Below are 20,876 nucleotides of genomic sequence, written 5' to 3'. Positions count from 1 at the left end.
ATACTCATCCACTACAGTGTGTATATATACAAGCTCCGTCTATCTGTCCGATGGTCTGTCTGTCTCAGCAAGAGTATGATTTATAGTCTTTCTGTCTGTCTCTGTCGGCATGGTTAACATTATTTACGTTGCCGAAGCAAGTTAAATAGAAAATCAACAATCTCTCATTTAAAAAAAACAGCTGTGACATGAAGCCAGTGATTGGCTGTATGTGGTGGGAAATCCCTGTGTTTTGTGGGTTAGGCAGTGCGGGAGGGTGTGTGTGTGTTTCCCTCTGCGTCAGTGGCCGTTGGGCCACATTCACCCCTCCCATGGCCCTGTAGAAAACCCTGGGACTCCCACTGAAAGCACTTTGCTGATAGCCTTGTCTACTCTACCCTGCATTGCTGATAGCCTAGCCTACTCTACCATGCTTTGCTGATAGCCTAGCCTACTCTACCATGCTTTGCTGATAGCCTAGCCTACTCTACCATGCTTTGCTGATAGCCTAGCCTACTCTACCCTGCTTTGCTGATAGCCTACTCTACCCTGCTTTGCTGATAGCCTACTCTACCATGCTTTGCTGATAGCCTAGCCTACTCTACCCTGCTTTGCTGATAGCCTAGCCTACTCTACCCTGCTTTGCTGATAGCCTAGCCTACTCTACCCTGGGGCTTTGCTGATTTTTTGTGGGATTTTTTTTTTAACCTTTATTTAACTAGGCAAGTCAGATTCTTATTTTCAATGACAGCCTAGGAACAGTGGGTTAACTGCCTGTTCAGGGGCAGAACGACAGATTTGTACCTTGTCAGCTCGGGGATATGAACTTGCAATCTTTCAGTTATTAGTCCAATGCTCTAACCACTAGGCTACCCTACCTAGCCTACTCTACCCTGATAGCCTAGTCTACTCCTACCCTGGGGCTTTGCTGATAGCCTAGTCTACTTCTACCCTGGTGCTTTGCTGATAGCCTAGTCTACTTCTACCCTGGTGCTTTGCTGATAGCCTAGTCTACTCCTACCCTGGGGCTTTGCTGATAGCCTAGTCTACTTCTACCCTGGTGCTTTGCTGATAGCCTAGTCTACTCCTACCCTGGGGCTTTGCTGATAGCCTAGTCTACTTCTACCCTGGTGCTTTGCTGATAGCCTAGTCTACTTCTACCCTGGTGCTTTGCTGATAGCCTAGTCTACTTCTACCCTGGTGCTTTGCTGATAGCCTAGTCTACTTCTACCCTGGTGCTTTGCTGATAGCCTAGTCTACTTCTACCCTGGTGCTTTGCTGATAGCCTAGTCTACTTCTACCCTGGGGCTTTGCTGATAGCTTAGTCTAGTCCTACCCTGGTGCTTTGCTGATAGCCTAGTCTACTCCTACCCTGGGGCTTTGCTGATAGCCTAGTCTACTCCTACCCTGGGGCTTTGCTGATAGCCTAGTCTACTTCTACCCTGGGGCTTTGCTGATAGCCTAGTCTACTTCTACCCTGGTGCTTTGCTGATAGCCTAGTCTACTTCTACCCTGGTGCTTTGCTGATAGCCTAGTCTACTCCTACCCTGGTGCTTTGCTGATAGCCTAGTCTACTCCTACCCTGGGGCTTTGCTGATAGCCTAGTCTACTCCTACCCTGGGGCTTTGCTGATAGCCTAGTCTACTTCTACCCTGGGGCTTTGCTGATAGCCTAGTCTACTCCTACCCTGGGGCTTTGCTGATAGCCTAGTCTACTTCTACCCTGGGGCTTTGCTGATAGCTTAGTCTACTCCTACCCTGGGGCTTTGCTGATAGCCTAGTCTACTCTACCCTGCTTTAACTATCCCAACTCTCTTTCTCTTCCCTCTCCAGATGTTTGTGGTGGAGAAGGTGGAGGATTCCAGCTGTGCTGTCCATGAGTTCTCTATAACTGGCTCAACCTACGCCCCAGAAGGACAAGTGTGAGTGTCCCATCCTACCACCTTACTGTTAGCTCCATGTCAGTGCCCCTGCGGAAATTGAATTTAGCATAATATATACAACCCCCATCAAAATCCCTTTGTGTAAACGTCTTGCCTGCGTCTCAAGCCGCCACACCCGCCCTGCATCGACCTCCCGAATCTGCGGTGGAAGGTGGCAGAGCTACAGTGCTGTTTGTCAGACCATGAGACATCCCGAAAATCGGTCTTCTCACTAAAACATCTGTAGCATCCGAACGGTTTAGGGACTCATCTGAAGGTAACCTGGTACTGGGTGAGAGAAATGAATGAAAGTGAATAGGGCATTTCCACGTCAAAGGTATACGGATAATTCCACGGTAAAACATATATTACATTTAAAAAAAAATTTTTTTTTTGCATTCTTGTTTCTCTCGGATAAAGTACAGATGCTTCAAAACATTCCCTTTGACTATGTCTTCTTTCCAATGTATGAATCTGTTATTCAATGCATTTCTATAGGCTTATAGCAGTAAGGCCAAATTCAATGTTTTATCAAATCATTGTTGTATATATTTTTTTGATACCTAAAGGGGTCCTACAATTCCACATCAAATAGCTAAATGTTTCTTGATATGACCTTCTTAAAACAATCACATATGTTAGCTTAGTAAAAACCCAGCTCTGGACCCTTAAACTCTAGGGGGGTTAGTCTACAGAGTGCAAATTAAGTGTGATTTCAGGTTACAATTCGTAGTTTCTCTGACTGTGGAATCACAGTGTGTTAAACACACTTAAGCTTATCTCCCCCACCTCCCTGTAAGTGTTGTGTTGAGTGTGGCCCATAGTGTTCACACACTGACCTTCTTCAGAGGAAAGTAATGGCCAACCATTGTGTTAACCTTCCCTGGCTCCAGACAGACACAACTATTTGTACAGGTGGCAGTGGAAAAGCCTTAGTCACACCACCACTCTCCAGCGCCGTCACACCACCACGCTCCAGCGCCGTCACACCACCACGCTCCAGCGCCGTCACACCACCACTCTCCAGCGCCGTCACACCACCACTCTCCAGCGCCGTCACACCACCACTCTCCAGCGCCGTCACACCACCACTCTCCAGCGCCGTCACACCACCACTCTCCAGCGCCGTCACACCACCACTCTCCAGCGCCGTCACACCACCACTCTCCAGGGCCGTCACACCACCACTCTCCAGGGCCGTCACACCACCACTCTCCAGCGGCCGTCACACCACCACTCTCCAGCGGCCGTCACACCACCACTCTCCAGCGGCCGTCACACCACCACTCTCCAGCGGCCGTCACACCACCACTCTCCAGCGGCCGTCACACCACCACTCTCCAGCGGCCGTCACACCACCACTCTCCAGGGCCGTCACACCACCACTCTCCAGGGCCGTCACACCACCACTCTCCAGCGCCGTCACACCACCACTCTCCAGCGGCCGTCACACCACCACTCTCCAGGGCCGTCACACCACCACCACTCTCCAGGGCCGTCACACCACCACTCTCCAGGGCCGTCACACCAGCACTCTCCAGCGGCCGGCCGGCTGTTAAAAGCCCCCTAACCCCCCCCCCTTTCCTTACCCGCTCCCCTCCCAAAAGGTTTACTCTGTTCTCCACTGTGGTTAATGGCTCTTGGGAAGTTTAGAAAGAATGGCAATTATGTTTTCCTGAAGCATGTGAACTTCTTCCATGATAACACAGCACAGAGAGGACAGGGAGGAAAGGACACGAATGTGACAACAACTAAAATAGTCTTACTGTGGAGAATTCCTCAAGGAATAGGCGAGCGAGCGAACAGAAGTATGTGGACACCTTCAAATTAGTGGATTCTGATTTTTCAGCAACGCCCGTTGCTTACAGGTGTATAAAATTGAGCACACAGCCATGCAATCTCCATAGACAAACATTGGCACTAGAATGGCTTTACTGAAGAGCTCAGTGACTTTCAACGTGGCACCGTCATAGGTTGCCAGCTTCCCAACAAGTTAGTTCGTCAAATTTCTGCCTTGCTAGAGCTGCCCCGGTCAACTTTTAGTGCTGTTATTGTGAAGTGGAAAAGTCTAGGCGCAACAACGGCTCAGCCGCGAAGTGGTAGGCCTCACAAGCTCACAGAACGGGACCGTCGAGTGCTGAAGCACGTAAATATCGTCTGTCCTTGGTTGCAACACTCACCACCGAGTTCCAAACTGCCTCTGGAAGCAACGTCAGAACCATAACTGTTCGATAGGAGCTTCATGAAATGGGTTTCCATGGCCGAGGAGTCGAACACAAGCATAAGATCACCATGCGCAATGCCAAGCGTCGGATGGTGTGGTGTAAAGCTCGCCACCATTGGACTCTGGAACAGTGGAAATGCGTTCTCTGTAGTGATGAATCACGCTTCACCCTCTGGCAGCACGACAGACGAATCTGGGTTTGACGGATCCCAGGAGAACGATACCTGCAACCAATGCATAGTGCCAACTGTAAAGTTTGGTGGAGAAGGAATAATGGTCTGGGGGTGTTTTTCATGGTACGGGCTAGGCCCTTAGTTCCAGTGAAATGAAATCTTAACACTACTTAACCTAACACTTAACACTGTGGGAGAACCTGATTGGCCTGCACAGAGCCCCGACCGCAAACCCAATCAAACACCTTTGGGATGAATTGGAACACCGGCTGCAAGCCAGGCCCAATCGCCCAACATCAGTGTCCGACCTCACTAATGCTCTTTTAGCTGAATGGAAGCAAATACCCACAGCAATGTTCCAACATCTAGTGGAAATCCTTCCCAGAAGAGTAGCGGCTGTTATCGCAGCAAAGGGGGGACCAACTCCATAATAATGCCCATGATTTTATCATGAGATGTTCAAGCAGGTGTCCACATACTTTTGGTCATGTAGCTTGGCCAAAGTCCTGATGTCCCAGTTCTGGACCTATAGTAGCGTGGATAGGACCTACAGTAGAGCTGTTCTTTCTGTCAGTATAACCTGGTTGACCTCATCTCTTGCTCTCTGGAGTACCCACTCTAGTCTAAGGCCTCAAATGACTTCTGCCAGAAGCAGACCCAGATATGTTACAGCATAGCTGCCTAGCCAGAGGCAGACCCAGATCTGTTACAGCATAGCTGCCTAGCCAGAGGCAGACCCAGATCTCTTACAGCATAGCTGCCTAGCCAGAGGCAGACCCAGATATGTTACAGCATAGCTGCCTAGCCAGAGGCAGACCCAGATCTGTTACAGCATAGCTGCCTAGCCAGAGGCAGACCCAGATCTGTTACAGCATAGCTGCCTAGCCAGAGGCAGACCCAGATCTGTTACAGCATAGCTGCCTAGCCAGAGGCAGACCCAGATCTGTTACAGCATAGCTGCCTAGCCAGACGCAGACCCAGATCTGTTACAGCATAGCTGCCTAGCCAGACGCAGACCCAGATCTGTTACAGCATAGCTGCCTAGCCAGAGGCAGACCCAGATCTGTTACAGCATAGCTGCCTAGCCAGAGGCAGACCCAGATCTGTTACAGCATAGCTGCCTAGCCAGAGGCAGACCCAGATCTGTTACAGCATAGCTGCCTAGCCAGAGGCAGACCCAGATCTGTTACAGCATAGCTGCCTAGCCAGAGGCAGACCCAGATCTGTTACAGCATAGCTGCCTAGCCAGAGGCAGACCCAGATCTGTTACAGCATAGCTGCCTAGCCAGAGGCAGACCCAGATCTGTTACAGCATAGCTGCCTAGCCAGACGCAGACCCAGATCTGTTACAGCATAGCTGCCTAGCCAGCGGCAGACCCAGATCTGTTACAGCATAGCTGCCTAGCCAGAGGCAGACCCAGATCTGTTACAGCATAGCTGCCTAGCCAGAGGCAGACCCAGATCTGTTACAGCATAGCTGCCTAGCCAGAGGCAGACCCAGATCTGTTACAGCATAGCTGCCTAGCCAGAGGCAGACCCAGACCTGTTACAGCATAGCTGCCTAGCCAGAGGCAGACCCAGATCTGTTACAGCATAGCTGCCGAGCCAGAGGCAGACCCAGATCTGTTACAGCAGGGGTATTCAACTCTGACCCTACGAGGCCTGCTGGTTTTCTGTTCTACCTGATAATTAATTTCACCCACCTGGTGTCCCAGGTCTAAATCAGTCCCTGATTTTAGAGGGGATCCATTTTTTAAAAAGCAGTGGAACTGGCTTCAAGGTCCAGAGTTGAGTTTGAGGGTGCTACAGTATACAGTCCGTTCCATAAGCATTTAGACAGTGACACAATTTGCATCATTTTGGCTTTGTACGTCACCACAATGAATATGAAAGAAAACAACCAAAATGTGCTTAAAGTGTAAACGAAGTGTTTTTATCAAAAAATATTGTAAGAACTGTGTATGAATTACAACAATTCATACATAGCCCTCCAATTTTAGGGGCTCAAAAGTAATTGGACAAACTAACGATCATACATTTAAATTGTGAGTTTTAATACTTCAATGACTGCCTGAAGTCTGGAACCCATAGACATCACCAGATCCTGAGTGCTCAAGTGCTTCATGCTCAATTGGATTCAGGTCAGGTGATTTAATTGGCCAATGCATAACATTCCACTTCTTTGCCTTAAAGTATTGGGTTGCTTTCGCATTATGCTTCGGGTCATTGTCCAACTTTCACTGTGAAGTGCCGTCCAATGAGCTTTGAAACATTTGGCTGAATCTGAGCAGTCAATATAGCCCTAAATGCTTCAGAATCCATCCTGCTTGCTTTTGTCAGCAAATACAAGGGAACCAGTTCCATTGGCAGCCATACATGCCCACGCCATAACACCACCTCCTCCATGCTTCAGATGAGGTGGTATGCTCTGATGATGAGCAGTTCCTGCCCTTCTCCATAACACCACCTCCTCCATGCTTTAGATGAGGTGGTATGCTCTGATGATGAGCAGTTCCTGCCCTTCTCCATACACTTCTCTTCCCATCATTCGGGTACAACTTGATCTTTGTCTCATCTGTCCGCATTATTTTCCAGAACTGTACAGGCTTTTCTTAAACAAGTTTTTATGGCAAACCTCTAATCTGGTCTCCCTGTTTTTGAGTCTTACACAATGGTTTACATCTTGTGGTAAACCGTCTGTATTTACTCTGGTGAAGTCTTCTCTTGAATGTTGACTTTGACACAGATACACCTCCCTCCTGGAGGGCGTTCTTGGTCTTGCCAACTGTTGTGAAAAGGGTTTTTCCTTCACCAGGGAAATAATTCTTCTGTCATCCACCGCAGTTGTTTTCCGTGGTCTTCTGGGCATTTTGGTGTTCCTGAGCTCACCGGTGCGTTCTTTCTTTTATAGTTGATTTGTCCACACCTAATGTTTTTCCTCTCTCTCTGATGGGTTTGTTTAGGGGGGGCGCATGTAAAACGTGCTGTAATTCTTACACCGTTCCCCCGATTTGGATGGAAATACCTTCATCATTTAATTTAAACTCTAATATGCTGTGCTAGACAGCTAAAATAATATAAACTTGGTCAATGTCCAAATATCTATGGACCTGACTGTACCTGCCCAGACTGGGGCTATCCCAGATCTATTACAGTACACCTGCCCAGACTGGGGCTATCCCAGATCTATTACAGTACACCTGCCCAGACTGGGGCTATCCCAGATCTATTACAGTACACCTGCCCAGACTGGGGCTATCCCAGATCTATTACAGTACACCTGCCCAGACTGGGGCTATCCCAGATCTATTACAGTACACCTGCCCAGACTGGGGCTATCCCAGATCTATTACAGTACACCTGCCCAGACTGGGGCTATCCCAGATCTATTACAGTACACCTGCCCAGACTGGGGCTATCCCAGATCTATTACAGTACACCTGCCCAGACTGGGGCTATCCCAGATCTATTACAGTACACCTGCCCAGACTGGGGCTATCCCAGATCTATTACAGTACACCTGCCCAGACTGGGGCTATCCCAGATCTATTACAGTACACCTGCCCAGACTGGGGCTATCCCAGATCTATTACAGTACACCTGCCCAGACTGGGGCTATCCCAGATCTATTACAGTACACCTGCCCAGACTGGGGCTATCCCAGATCTATTACAGTACACCTGCCCAGACTGGGGCAGACCCAGATCTATTACAGTACACTTGCCCAGACTGGGGCAGACCCAGATCTATTACAGTACACCTGCCCAGACTGGGGCTATCCCAGATCTATTACAGTACACCTGCCCAGACTGGGGCTATCCCAGATCTATTACAGTACACCTGCCCAGACTGGGGCTATCCCAGATCTATTACAGTACACCTGCCCAGACTGGGGCAGACCCAGATCTACTACAGTACACCTGCCCAGACTGGGGCTATCCCAGATCTATTACAGTACACCTGCCCAGACTGGGGCTATCCCAGATCTATTACAGTACACCTGCCCAGACTGGGGCTATCCCAGATCTATTACAGTACACCTGCCCAGACTGGGGCTATCCCAGATCTATTACAGTACACCTGCCCAGACTGGGGCTATCCCAGATCTATTACAGTACACCTGCCCAGACTGGGGCTATCCCAGATCTATTACAGTACACCTGCCCAGACTGGGGCTATCCCAGATCTATTACAGTACACCTGCCCAGACTGGGGCTATCCCAGATCTATTACAGTACACCTGCCCAGACTGGGGCTATCCCAGATCTATTACAGTACACCTGCCCAGACTGGGGCTATCCCAGATCTATTACAGTACACCTGCCCAGACTGGGGCTATCCCAGATCTATTACAGTACACCTGCCCAGACTGGGGCTATCCCAGATCTATTATAGTACACCTGCCCAGACTGGGGCTATCCCAGATCTATTACAGTACACCTGCCCAGACTGGGGCAGACCCAGATCTATTACAGTACACTTGCCCAGACTGGGGCAGACCCAGATCTACTACAGTACACCTGCCCAGACTGGGGCTATCCCAGATCTATTACAGTACACCTGCCCAGACTGGGGCTATCCCAGATCTATTACAGTACACCTGCCCAGACTGGGGCTATCCCAGATCTATTACAGTACACCTGCCCAGACTGGGGCAGACCCAGATCTATTACAGTACACCTGCCCAGACTGGGGCTATCCCAGATCTATTACAGTACACCTGCCCAGACTGGGGCTATCCCAGATCTATTACAGTACACCTGCCCAGACTGGGGCTATCCCAGATCTATTACAGTACACCTGCCCAGACTGGGGCTATCCCAGATCTATTACAGTACACCTGCCCAGACTGGGGCTATCCCAGATCTATTACAGTACACTTGCCCAGACTGGGGCAGACCCAGATCTACTACAGTACACTTGCCCAGACTGGGGCAGACCCAGATCTACTACAGTACACCTGCCCAGACTGGGGCTATCCCAGATCTATTACAGTACACCTGCCCAGACTGGGGCTATCCCAGATCTATTACAGTACACTTGCCCAGACTGGGGCTATCCCAGATCTATTACAGTACACTTGCCCAGACTGGGGCAGACCCAGATCTACTACAGTACACTTGCCCAGACTGGGGCAGACCCAGATCTACTACAGTACACTTGCCCAGACTGGGGCAGACCCAGATCTACTACAGTACACTTGCCCAGACTGGGGGCAGACCCATATCTACTACAGTACACTTGCCCAGACGGGGGGCAGACCCAGATCTACTACAGTACACTTGCCCGGACTGGGGGCAGACCCATATCTACTACAGTACACTTGCCCAGACTGGGGGCAGACCCATATCTACTACAGTACACTTGCCCAGACGGGGGCAGACCCAGATCTACTACAGTACACTTGCCCAGACTGGGGCAGACCCAGATCTACTACAGTACACTTGCACAGACTGGGGGCAGACCCAGATCTACTACAGTACACTTGCCCAGACTGGGGGCAGACCCAGATCTACTACAGTACACTTGCCCAGACTGGGGCTATCCCAGATCTATTACAGTACACCTGCCCATACTGGGGCTATCCCAGATCTATTACAGTACACTTGCCCAGACTGGGGCAGACCCAGATCTACTACAGTACACTTGCCCAGACTGGGGGCAGACCCAGATCTACTACAGTACACTTGCACAGACTGGGGGCAGACCCAGATCTACTACAGTACACTTGCCCAGACTGGGGGCAGACCCAGATCTACTACAGTACACTTGCCCAGACTGGGGCAGACCCATATCTACTACAGTACACTTGCCCAGACTGGGGCAGACCCATATCTACTACAGTACACTTGCCCAGACTGGGGCAGACCCAGATCTACCACAGTACACTTGCCCAGACTGGGGGCAGACCCAGATCTACTACAGTACACTTGCCCAGACTGGGGGCAGACCCAGATCTACCACAGTACACTTGCCCAGACTGGGGCAGACCCAGATCTATTACAGTACACTTGCCCAGACTGGGGCAGACCCAGATCTACTACAGTACACTTGCCCAGACTGGGGGCAGACCCAGATCTACTACAGTACACTTGCCCAGACTGGGGGCAGACCCAGATCTACTACAGTACACTTGCCCAGACTGGGGGCAGACCCAGATCTACTACAGTACACTTGCCCAGACTGGGGGCAGACCCAGATCTACTACAGTACACTTGCCCAGACTGGGGGCAGACCCAGATCTACTACAGTACACTTGCCCAGACTGGGGCTATCCCAGATCTATTACAGTACACCTGCCCAGACTGGGGCAGACCCAGATCTACTACAGTACACTTGCCCAGACTGGGGCTATCCCAGATCTACTACAGTACACTTGCCCAGACTGGGGCTATCCCAGATCTACTACAGTACACTTGCCCAGACTGGGGCAGACCCAGATCTACTACAGTACATTTGCCCAGACTGGTGCAGACCCAGATCTACTACAGTACACCTGCCCAGACTGGGGCAGACCCAGATCTACTACAGTACACTTGCCCAGACTGGGGCAGACCCAGATCTACTACAGTACACTTGCCCAGACTGGGGCAGACCCAGATCTACTACAGTACACTTGCCCAGACTGGGGCAGACCCAGATCTACTACAGTACACTTGCCCAGACTGGGGCAGACCCAGATCTACTACAGTACACTTGCCCAGACTGGGGGCAGACCCAGATCTACTACAGTACACTTGCCCAGACTGGGGGCAGACCCAGATCTACTACAGTACACTTGCCCAGACTGGGGCAGACCCAGATCTACTACAGTACACTTGCTCAGACTGGGGCAGACCCAGATCTACTACAGTACACTTGCCCAGACTGGGGGCAGACCCAGATCTACTACAGTACACTTGCCCAGACTGGGGGCAGACCCAGATCTACTACAGTACACTTGCCCAGACTGGGGGCAGACCCAGATCTACTACAGTACACTTGCCCAGACTGGGGCAGACCCAGATCTACTACAGTACACTTGCCCAGACTGGGGCTATCCCAGATAGGGCTATCCCAGATCTACTACAGTACACTTGCCCAGACTGGGGGCAGACCCAGATCTATTACAGTACACTTGACCAGACTGGGGCAGACCCAGATCTACTACAGTACACTTGCCCAGACTGGGGCTATCCCAGATCTACTACAGTACACTTGCCCAGACTGGGGGCAGACCCAGATCTACTACAGTACACTTGCCCAGACTGGGGGCAGACCCAGATCTACTACAGTACACTTGCCCAGACTGGGGGCAGACCCAGATCTACTACAGTACACTTGCCCAGACTGGGGCAGACCCAGATCTACTACAGTACACTTGCCCAGACTGGGGGCAGACCCAGATCTACTACAGTACACTTGCCCAGACTGTGGCAGACCCAGATCTACTACAGTACACTTGCCCAGACTGGGGGCAGACCCAGATCTACTACAGTACACTTGCACAGACTGGGGGCAGACCCAGATCTACTACAGTACACTTGCCCAGACTGGGGGCAGACCCAGATCTACTACAGTACACTTGCCCAGACTGGGGCAGACCCAGATCTACTACAGTACACTTGCCCAGACTGGGGGCAGACCCAGATCTACTACAGTACACTTGCCCAGACTGGGGGCAGACCCAGATCTACTACAGTACACTTGCCCAGACTGGGGGCAGACCCAGATCTACTACAGTACACTTGCCCAGACTGGGGGCAGACCCAGATCTACTACAGTACACTTGCCCAGACTGGGGGCAGACCCAGATCTACTACAGTACACTTGCCCAGACTGGGGCAGACCCAGATCTACTACAGTACACTTGCCCAGACTGGGGCAGACCCAGATCTACTACAGTACACTTGCCCAGACTGGGGGCAGACCCAGATCTACTACAGTACACTTGCCCAGACTGGGGCAGACCCAGATCTACTACAGTACACTTGCCCAGACTGGGGGCAGACCCAGATCTACTACAGTACACTTGCCCAGACTGGGGGCAGACCCAGATCTACTACAGTACACTTGCCCAGACTGGGGCAGACCCAGATCTACTACAGTACACTTGCCCAGACTGGGGCAGACCCAGATCTACTACAGTACACTTGCCCAGACTGGGGGCAGACCCAGATCTACTACAGTACACTTGCCCAGACTGGGGGCAGACCCAGATCTACTACAGTACACTTGCCCAGACTGGGGCAGACCCAGATCTACTACAGTACACTTGCCCAGACTGGGGCAGACCCAGATCTACTACAGTACACTTGCCCAGACTGGGGGCAGACCCAGATCTACTACAGTACACTTGCCCAGACTGGGGGCAGACCCAGATCTACTACAGTACACTTGCCCAGACTGGGGCAGACCCAGATCTACTACAGTACACTTGCCCAGACTGGGGGCAGACCCAGATCTACTACAGTACACTTGCACAGACTGGGGCAGACCCAGATCTACTACAGTACACTTGCCCAGACTGGGGCAGACCCAGATCTACTACAGTACACTTGCCCAGACTGGGGGCAGACCCAGATCTATTACAGTACACTTGCCCAGACTGGGGGCAGACCCAGATCTACTACAGTACACTTGCCCAGACTGGGGCAGACCCAGATCTACTACAGTACACTTGCCCAGACTGGGGCAGACCCAGATCTACTACAGTACACTTGCCCAGACTGGGGGCAGACCCAGATCTACTACAGTACACTTGCCCAGACTGGGGCAGACCCAGATCTACTACAGTACACTTGCCCAGACTGGGGGCAGACCCAGATCTACTACAGTACACTTGCCCAGACTGGGGCAGACCCAGATCTACTACAGTACACTTGCCCAGACTGGGGCAGACCCAGATCTACTACAGTACACTTGCCCAGACTGGGGGCAGACCCAGATCTACTACAGTACACTTGCCCAGACTGGGGGCAGACCCAGATCTACTACAGTACACTTGCCCAGACTGGGGCAGACCCAGATCTACTACAGTACACTTGCCCAGACTGGGGGCAGACCCAGATCTACTACAGTACACTTGCACAGACTGGGGGCAGACCCAGATCTACTACAGTACACTTGCCCAGACTGGGGGCAGACCCAGATCTACTACAGTACACTTGCCCAGACTGGGGCAGACCCAGATCTACTACAGTACACTTGCCCAGACTGGGGGCAGACCCAGATCTACTACAGTACACTTGCCCAGACTGGGGGCAGACCCAGATCTACTACAGTACACTTGCCCAGACTGGGGGCAGACCCAGATCTACTACAGTACACTTGCCCAGACTGGGGACCCAGATCAGACCTTGCCCAGACTCTACCCAGATACAGTACACTTGCCCAGACTGGGGGCAGACCCAGATCTACTACAGTACACTTGCCCAGACTGGGGGCAGACCCAGATCTACTACAGTGTTGTTCTCCCTTGAGGAAAAGTACAATGCTACAATGCTCTCATGATGTCTTACTGTTCCCCTTCAGTCAGCTCAGTACCATACAAGATTAGGCTCATAGATTTTCCCTACTGAAGTTGATGAGAACCCCATCATTATATCCAATGTTGTGTTAATCACTATTCAGGGCTCGTATCCACAAAGCATCTCAGAGTAAGAGTGCCACACACACGACGACTGCCCCATGAGCACTGAGCTCCCACAGACAACACACTGACTGGCAACTTCTCCAACCTGCCAGCTGTATTGAATGTTGTGAACATTTGTTTATGAGACATCTTAAGACACTAGTTGTGACACATAGACTTGTGTGTGTGTGTTTTACAGGAAAAACAGTGGCACTATTCCATTATTTGTTATGAGAGTGAATTACGCCACTTGAGATGATGAGGGAAAAAAGTCCAGTCCATGTAGGGTCTCCCGAGTGGCCCAGCGGTCTAAAACACCATCTCAGTGCAAGAGGTGCCACTACAGTCCTTGTTTCGATTCCAGGCTGTTTCACAACGTCCCGTGATTGCGAGTCCCATAGGGCAGCGCACAATTGGCCCAGCATCGTCCCGTTATTTTCAAAAGAGTGTGTTCTTAACTGACTTGCCTAGTTAAAAAATAAAAAATGTAAATATTGTGTGTGTGTGTGTGTTCGCTCTTCCAGGCTGAAAGGGGACAAGGTGGTGCAGTGTGGAGATTATGATGGACTTCTGGAGCTGGCCACTGTCTGTTCCATGTGCAACGATTCTTCACTGGACTACAATGAGGTCCGTACTGACAACACACACACTATGGTCTTGTAAGTCATTAAGGGACTGTTCTGTCACTTCAGCCTGATCCTCTCTGTCCCTATCCTTTTAATCCTGTTTTCCTCAGCAATAAAAAGCCTTCCCTTTTTTTTGTTAAACAGGTAGTCTAGTGGTTAGAGTGTTGAGGCCATGAACCGAAAGCAAGTTTGAATCCTGAGCTGACTAAGTGAAAAATCTGCTCCAGGGTCGTCGTCAATAATGGCTGATCTCTGGTCGTAAGGCCCCACTCTCTGAGGGTGTCTCAGTGGGAGATGGAATATGGTGACCCCATTCTCTGAGGGTGTCTCAGGGTGACCCCATTCTCTGAGGGTGTCTCAGTGGGAGATGGGATATGGCGACCCCATTCTCTGAGGGTGTCTCAGTGGGAGATGGGATATGGCGACCCCATTCTCTGAGGGTGTCTTAGGGGGAGTTGGGATATGGTGACCCCATTCTCTGAGGGTGTCTCAGGGGGAGTTGGGATATGGTGACCCCACTCTCTGAGGGTGTCTCAGTGGGAGATGGGATATGGTGACCCCACTCTCTGAGGGTGTCTCAGGGGGAGTTGGGATATGGTGACCCTGGTCGTGGCCCCACTCTCTGAGGGTGTCTCAGGGGGAGTTGGGATATGGTGACCCCACTCTCTGAGGGTGTCTCAGGGGGAGTTGGGATATGGTGACCCCACTCTCTGAGGGTGTCTCAGGGGGAGTTGGGATATGGTGACCCCATTCTCTGAGGGTGTCTCAGGGGGAGTTGGGATATGGTGACCCCACTCTCTGAGGGTGTCTCAGGGGGAGTTGGGATGTGGTGACCCTGGTCGTGGCCCCACTCTCTGAGGGTCTCAGGGGGAGTTGGGATATGCAAATGAAACACATTTCCAATACAAAAATTGTACAGGTTACACAGTTGTAGATTTGTGAAACAGGACAAATATAGGCATCCCCAATTTACGTACACACACACACACACACACACACACACACACACACACACACACACACACACACACACACACACACACACACACACACACACACACACACACTGAGACATGGCTGCACATCTGTTGTTGCTTTCCCCTAGGTTTGACTGATGTCGTCATCAATGTGGAGTTGGACTAACAAATGAGTGTGGTTGCTAAGCAAATCAGACACGTCTCTTAGAGACATGGCTTTGTGCCACTAAGACAAGCTGGCAAATGTCTTCATGAACTTAGCTATGTATACAAACCACCTATTACATTGCCCTGAATGCATGAATCATGACCAAGGCACGCACACACACACACACACACGCGCACTACAATTGCCAATCCAATTTTACTCTGATGTGCGATTCTGTTTTCTCACCTCTCTGTCATCACCATGGTGCTATGGTATCCATGCTGCGTGTAAAGGGAAGCTGAAGACATGGCATGGTCTAATTGGAAGAAACTCAAACGCTGAGAAGATTCCTAGAATAACGGAATTTGTATTTAATGCCATTTTGTGACAGTTAAGCAGTAGAATGAAACCCTGGCTTTCCCAACTAGACATGATGGAGAAAGGCATTTAGGGGATGGAGATGGAGAGGGAGAGTGGTGGACCCTGATGTCGGAGATGGAGGAGCCTGGGGGTTTTTATAAACTCAGCAAAAAAAAGAAACGTCCATTTTTCAGAACTCTTGTCTTTCAACGATAGTTGGTAAAAATCCAAATTAATTCCTAGATCTTCATTGTAAAGGGTTTAAACCACTGTTTACCATGCTTGTTCAATGAACCGTAAACAATTAATGAACATGCACCTGTGGAATGGTTGTTAGGACACTAACAGCTTACAGACGGAAGGCAATTAAGGTCACAGTTATAAAAACTTAAGACACTACTGACTCTGAAATACACCAAAATAAGGATGCCCAGGGTCCCTGCTCATCTGCATAAACGTGCCTTAGGCATGCTGCAAGGAGGCATGAGGACTGCAGATGTGGCCAGGGCAATAAATTGCCATGTCCTTACTGTGAGACTCCTAAGACAGAGCTACAGGGAGACAGGACGGACAGCTGATTGTCCTCACAGTGGCAGACCACGTATAACAACACCTGCACAGGATCGGTGCATATGAACATCACACCTGCGAGACAGGTACAGGATGGCAACAACACCTGCCCGAGTTACACCAGGAACACACAATCCCTCCATCAGTGCTCAGACTGTCTGCAATAGGCTGGGAGAGGCTGGACTGGGGGCTTGTAGGCCCGTTGTAAGACAGGTCCTCACCAGACATCACGGACAACAACGTCGCCTATGGGCGCAAACCCACCGTCACTGGACCAGACAGGACTGGCAAAAAGTGCTCTTCATTGACGAGTTGCAGTTTTGCCTCCCCAGGGGTGATGGTCGGATTCGCGTTTATTGTTGAAGGAATGAGCGTTACACCGAAGACCTGTAATTCTGGAGCGGGATTCATTTGGAGGTAGAGAGTCCATCATGGTCTGTGACGGCGTGTCACATAATCATTGGCCTGAGTTTGTTGTCATTGCAGGCAATCTCAACGCTGTGCGTTACAGGGAAGACATGTGGTACCTCCCTCATGTGGTACCCTTCCTGCAGGCTCTTCCTGACATGACCCTCCAGCATGACAATGCCACCAGCCATACTGCTTGTTATGTGTGTGATTCCTGCAAGACAGGAATGACAGTGTTCTGCCATGACCAGCGAAGTGCCTGGATCTCAATCCCATTGAGCACGTCTGGGACCTGTTGGATCGGAGGGTGAGGGCTAGGGCCATTCCCCCCAGAAATGTCCAGGAACTTGCAGGTGCCTTGGTGGAAGAGTGCGGTAACATCTCACAGCAGGAACTGGCAAATCTGGTGCAGTCCAAGAGGAGGAGATGCGCTGCAGAACTTAATGCAGCTGGTGGCCACACCAGAAACTGACAGTTACTTTTCATTTGCCCCCTCTTTGTTCAGGGACACATTATTCAATTTCTGTTAGACACATGTCTGTGGAACTTGTTCAGTTTATGTCTCAGTTGTTAAATCCTATGTTCATACAAATATTTACAAATGTTAAGTTTTCTGAAAATAAACGCAGTTGACAGTGAGAGGACGTTTACTTTGTTTTGCTGAGTTTACATGGTGGTGTGGTTCAGCTGGGTGGACAGACAGATGGTGTGGGCAGATATGTGCCCTATGAAAACCCAGTGGACTTCTCGCATCATACTTCTCTCTCTCAATTCAATTTAAGGGCTTTATTGGCATGGTAAACATATTTGAACATTGCCAAAGCAAGTGAACTATATAATAAACAATAAAAATGAACAGTAAACATTACACTCACAAAAGTTCCAAAATAACATTACAAATGTCATATTATGTGCAAATAGTTAAAGTACAAAAGGGAAAAATAAATAAACATAAATATGGGTTGTTTTTTCTTGTCTCTGTCTTTCTGAATGACGGTGTGTTTCAAAGCTTTCGACTTCCCTCTCCTCTCTCCTGTCCCAGGTCAAAGGAGTGTATGAGAAGGTGGGTGAGGCGACAGAGACGGCCCTCACTACCCTGGTGGAGAAGATGAACGTGTTCAAGTCTGACTTGTCAGGCCTCAGCAAGGTGGAGCGCGCCGGCGCCTGCAACTCAGTAAGCAACTGGGGGGGAAACACTGAGGGGATGGAACATATCTGTCCATGGATGTTTAGGGTGTATTAGACATACAACATACTGCTTGCATATTCATGAACACTATTTAATGGTGTATGTTGTCATCAAGTGATACACCCTAAAGATACACTCTATTGTCCCCGAGGAGAAGATGGACATGGACCATGGAGAGTGCTGCTCCTCCCACATAGATGCATAAAGAGGAAGGCCCCGCAAAAAATGGTCAGACTCCAGTCTCCCAAGTCATAGGCTGTTCTCTCTGCTACCACACAGCAAGCGGTACCGGAGCTCCAAGTCTAGTCATAGGCTGTTCTCTCTGCTACCACACAGCAAGCGGTACCGGAGGGCCAAGTCTAGTCATAGACTGTTCTCTCTGCTACCGCACAGCAAGCGGTACCGGAGCTCCAAGTCTAGTCATAGGCTGTTCTCTCTGCTACCACACAGCAAGCGGCCGGGCTCCAAGTCTAGTCATAGGCTGTTCTCTCTGCTACCACACAGCAAGCGGTGGAGGGCCAAGTCTAGTCATAGGCTGTTCTCTCTGCTACCACACAGCAAGCGGTACCGGAGGGCCAAGTCTAGTCATAGGCTGTTCTCTCTGCTACCGCACAGCAAGCGGTACCGGAGGGCCAAGTCTAGTCATAGACTGTTCTCTCTGCTACCGCACGGCAAGCGGTACCGGAGGGCCAAGTCTAGTCATAGACTGTTCTCTCTGCTACCACACGGCAAGCGGTACCGGAGGGCCAAGTCTAGTCATAGACTGTTCTCTCTGCTACCGCACGGCAAGCGGTACCGGAGCTCCAAGTCTAGTCATAGACTGTTCTCTCTGCTACCACACGGCAAGCGGTACCGGAGGGCCAAGTCTAGTCATAGACTGTTCTCTCTGCTACCGCACGGCTCCAGCTCCAAGTCTAGTCATAGACTGTTCTCTCTGCTACCGCACGGCAAGCGGTACCGGAGCTCCAAGTCTAGTCATAGACTGTTCTCTCTGCTACCGCACGGCAAGCAGTACCGGAGGGCCAAGTCTAGTCATAGGCTGTTCTCTCTGCTACCGCACGGCAAGCGGTACCGGAGCTCCAAGTCTAGGTCCAAGAGGCTTTTAAACAGCTTCTACCCCCAAGCCATAACACTCTTGACCATCTAGTCAAGTGGCTACCCAGACTATTTGCATTGACCTCCTTTTCAACAGATACACATAGTAGTAGATACCCTAGTCATAGAATGTTCTCTCTGCTACCGCACAGCAAGCGGTACCGGAGCTCCAAGTCTAGTCATAGACTGTTCTCTCTGCTACCGCACAGCAAGCGGTACCGGAGCGCCCAGACTAGGTCCAAAAGGCTCCTTAACAGCTTAACAAGCCCCACCCCCCCGCCCCCCAATGAGAAGTGGTGTGTCTTTCCTTCTCTCTGACCAATGACACTGTGACAGGAAGACACGAGAGAGAGAGACTAACTCCATGTGTTCTTGTCAATGACCTGCGTTTTCAAGTTTTTCCACTGAACTCCATTTATATCCCCAACAGTCCCACAATGAGAAGAATAAAAACCCTGTCACAAGTCCTGTCCTCAGAGGCTAGAAAGGATAATATTTAGACAAGCTGGGGGTTTATGAAGAGGTTAGCTAAACTTTCCAGCTCTCTGTTAGGGCTTTCAACAGGGGGAAAAGGAAGAGGTTTCCTACTAATGCACTAGTTGACGGTGAAGGATTTTTGAGGTGAAAGTGTGTGTAACTATGTTCTGCCGTCACTAGATCCACTTGTACTCATGTTCCACGTCTTTTGTTTTTGTGATGGGACGAAGAGGAATTTTGGCTCAGTGGCTGTGTTTCTGTGAGGACATCTGTCAAGTGTCTGAGTCCCCTGGCATCATGTCTCCAGGACATAACTGTCTGAGCTGGGAGGGAGGATCGGAGGGAGGGGAGAGGAGAAGGTAGGGGTGGAGGGAGGGGGAGAGAGAGAAGGGAGGGAGGGAGGCTAGGAAGAAGGGATGTTGGGAGGGAGGCTGTGGGGGAAGGGTGGGAGGGGGAGAGGAGAAGGTAGGGATGGAGGGAGGGGGAGAGAGAAGGGAGAGAGGGAGGGGGAGAGAGAGAAGGGAGAGAGGGAGGGGGAGGGAGAGGGAGGGAGGGAGGGAGGGAGGGAGGGAGGCTGGGGAGAAGGGATGTTGGGAGGCTGCTGTGGGGAAGGGTGGGAGGGGGAGAGGAGAAGGTAGGGATGGAGGGAGGGGGAGAGAGAAAAGGGAGGGAGGGAGGCTGGGGAGAAGGGATGTTGGGAGGGAGGCTGTGGGGGAAGGGTGAGAGGAGAAGGTAGGGATGGAGGGAGGGGGAGAGAGAGAGAGAGAAGAGAGGGAGGGAGGGAGGCTGTGGGAGGGGAGAGGAGAAGGTAGGGATGAAGGGAAGGGAATGGGAGACAGGGAGATGGGGAGACGCTGGGTGAGGAGCAGTGGATGATATTGTTTCTACCTGACTACCAGCCTGATAACTCACGTAGCTGTGTAACTGGAGCCCGGGTGACCCCTACTGTTAATGCTCTATCAGAAGCCACTACACTATACAGCCATTTAAGATCCTTGCTATTTAGACTAACATGCTATATTCTCATGTATTTTGAAGGGTGTGAAAGCAGGGCTGTGTTCCCTGGTAACTACAAGCTTAATTAAAGCCAAGTTGAGTTGTACCTTTTATCAAGGG

At 50.6% G+C, this 20,876-nt stretch overlaps 1 protein-coding gene across 2 annotated transcripts in view; it reads left to right on the top strand.

Moving 5' to 3' along the window:
• Window positions 1–20,876, top strand: part of LOC118389758 (sarcoplasmic/endoplasmic reticulum calcium ATPase 1-like) — a 118,458-nt gene that overhangs the window by 79,808 nt on the left and 17,774 nt on the right. For both annotated transcript variants that reach the window (XM_052529366.1, XM_052529365.1), the window contains 3 exons: window positions 1,812–1,900; window positions 14,435–14,537; window positions 18,042–18,173. In XM_052529366.1, coding sequence (XP_052385326.1) covers window positions 1,812–1,900; window positions 14,435–14,537; window positions 18,042–18,173 — 324 coding nt within the window. The remainder of the gene's footprint in view (window positions 1–1,811; window positions 1,901–14,434; window positions 14,538–18,041; window positions 18,174–20,876) is intronic.

This window comes from Oncorhynchus keta, chromosome 11, assembly GCF_023373465.1.
Source record: "Oncorhynchus keta strain PuntledgeMale-10-30-2019 chromosome 11, Oket_V2, whole genome shotgun sequence".
NCBI lineage: Eukaryota > Metazoa > Chordata > Actinopteri > Salmoniformes > Salmonidae > Oncorhynchus > Oncorhynchus keta.
Note: the sequence above shows the minus strand (reverse complement) of the source record. Positions and strands in the feature narration are given on the sequence as shown.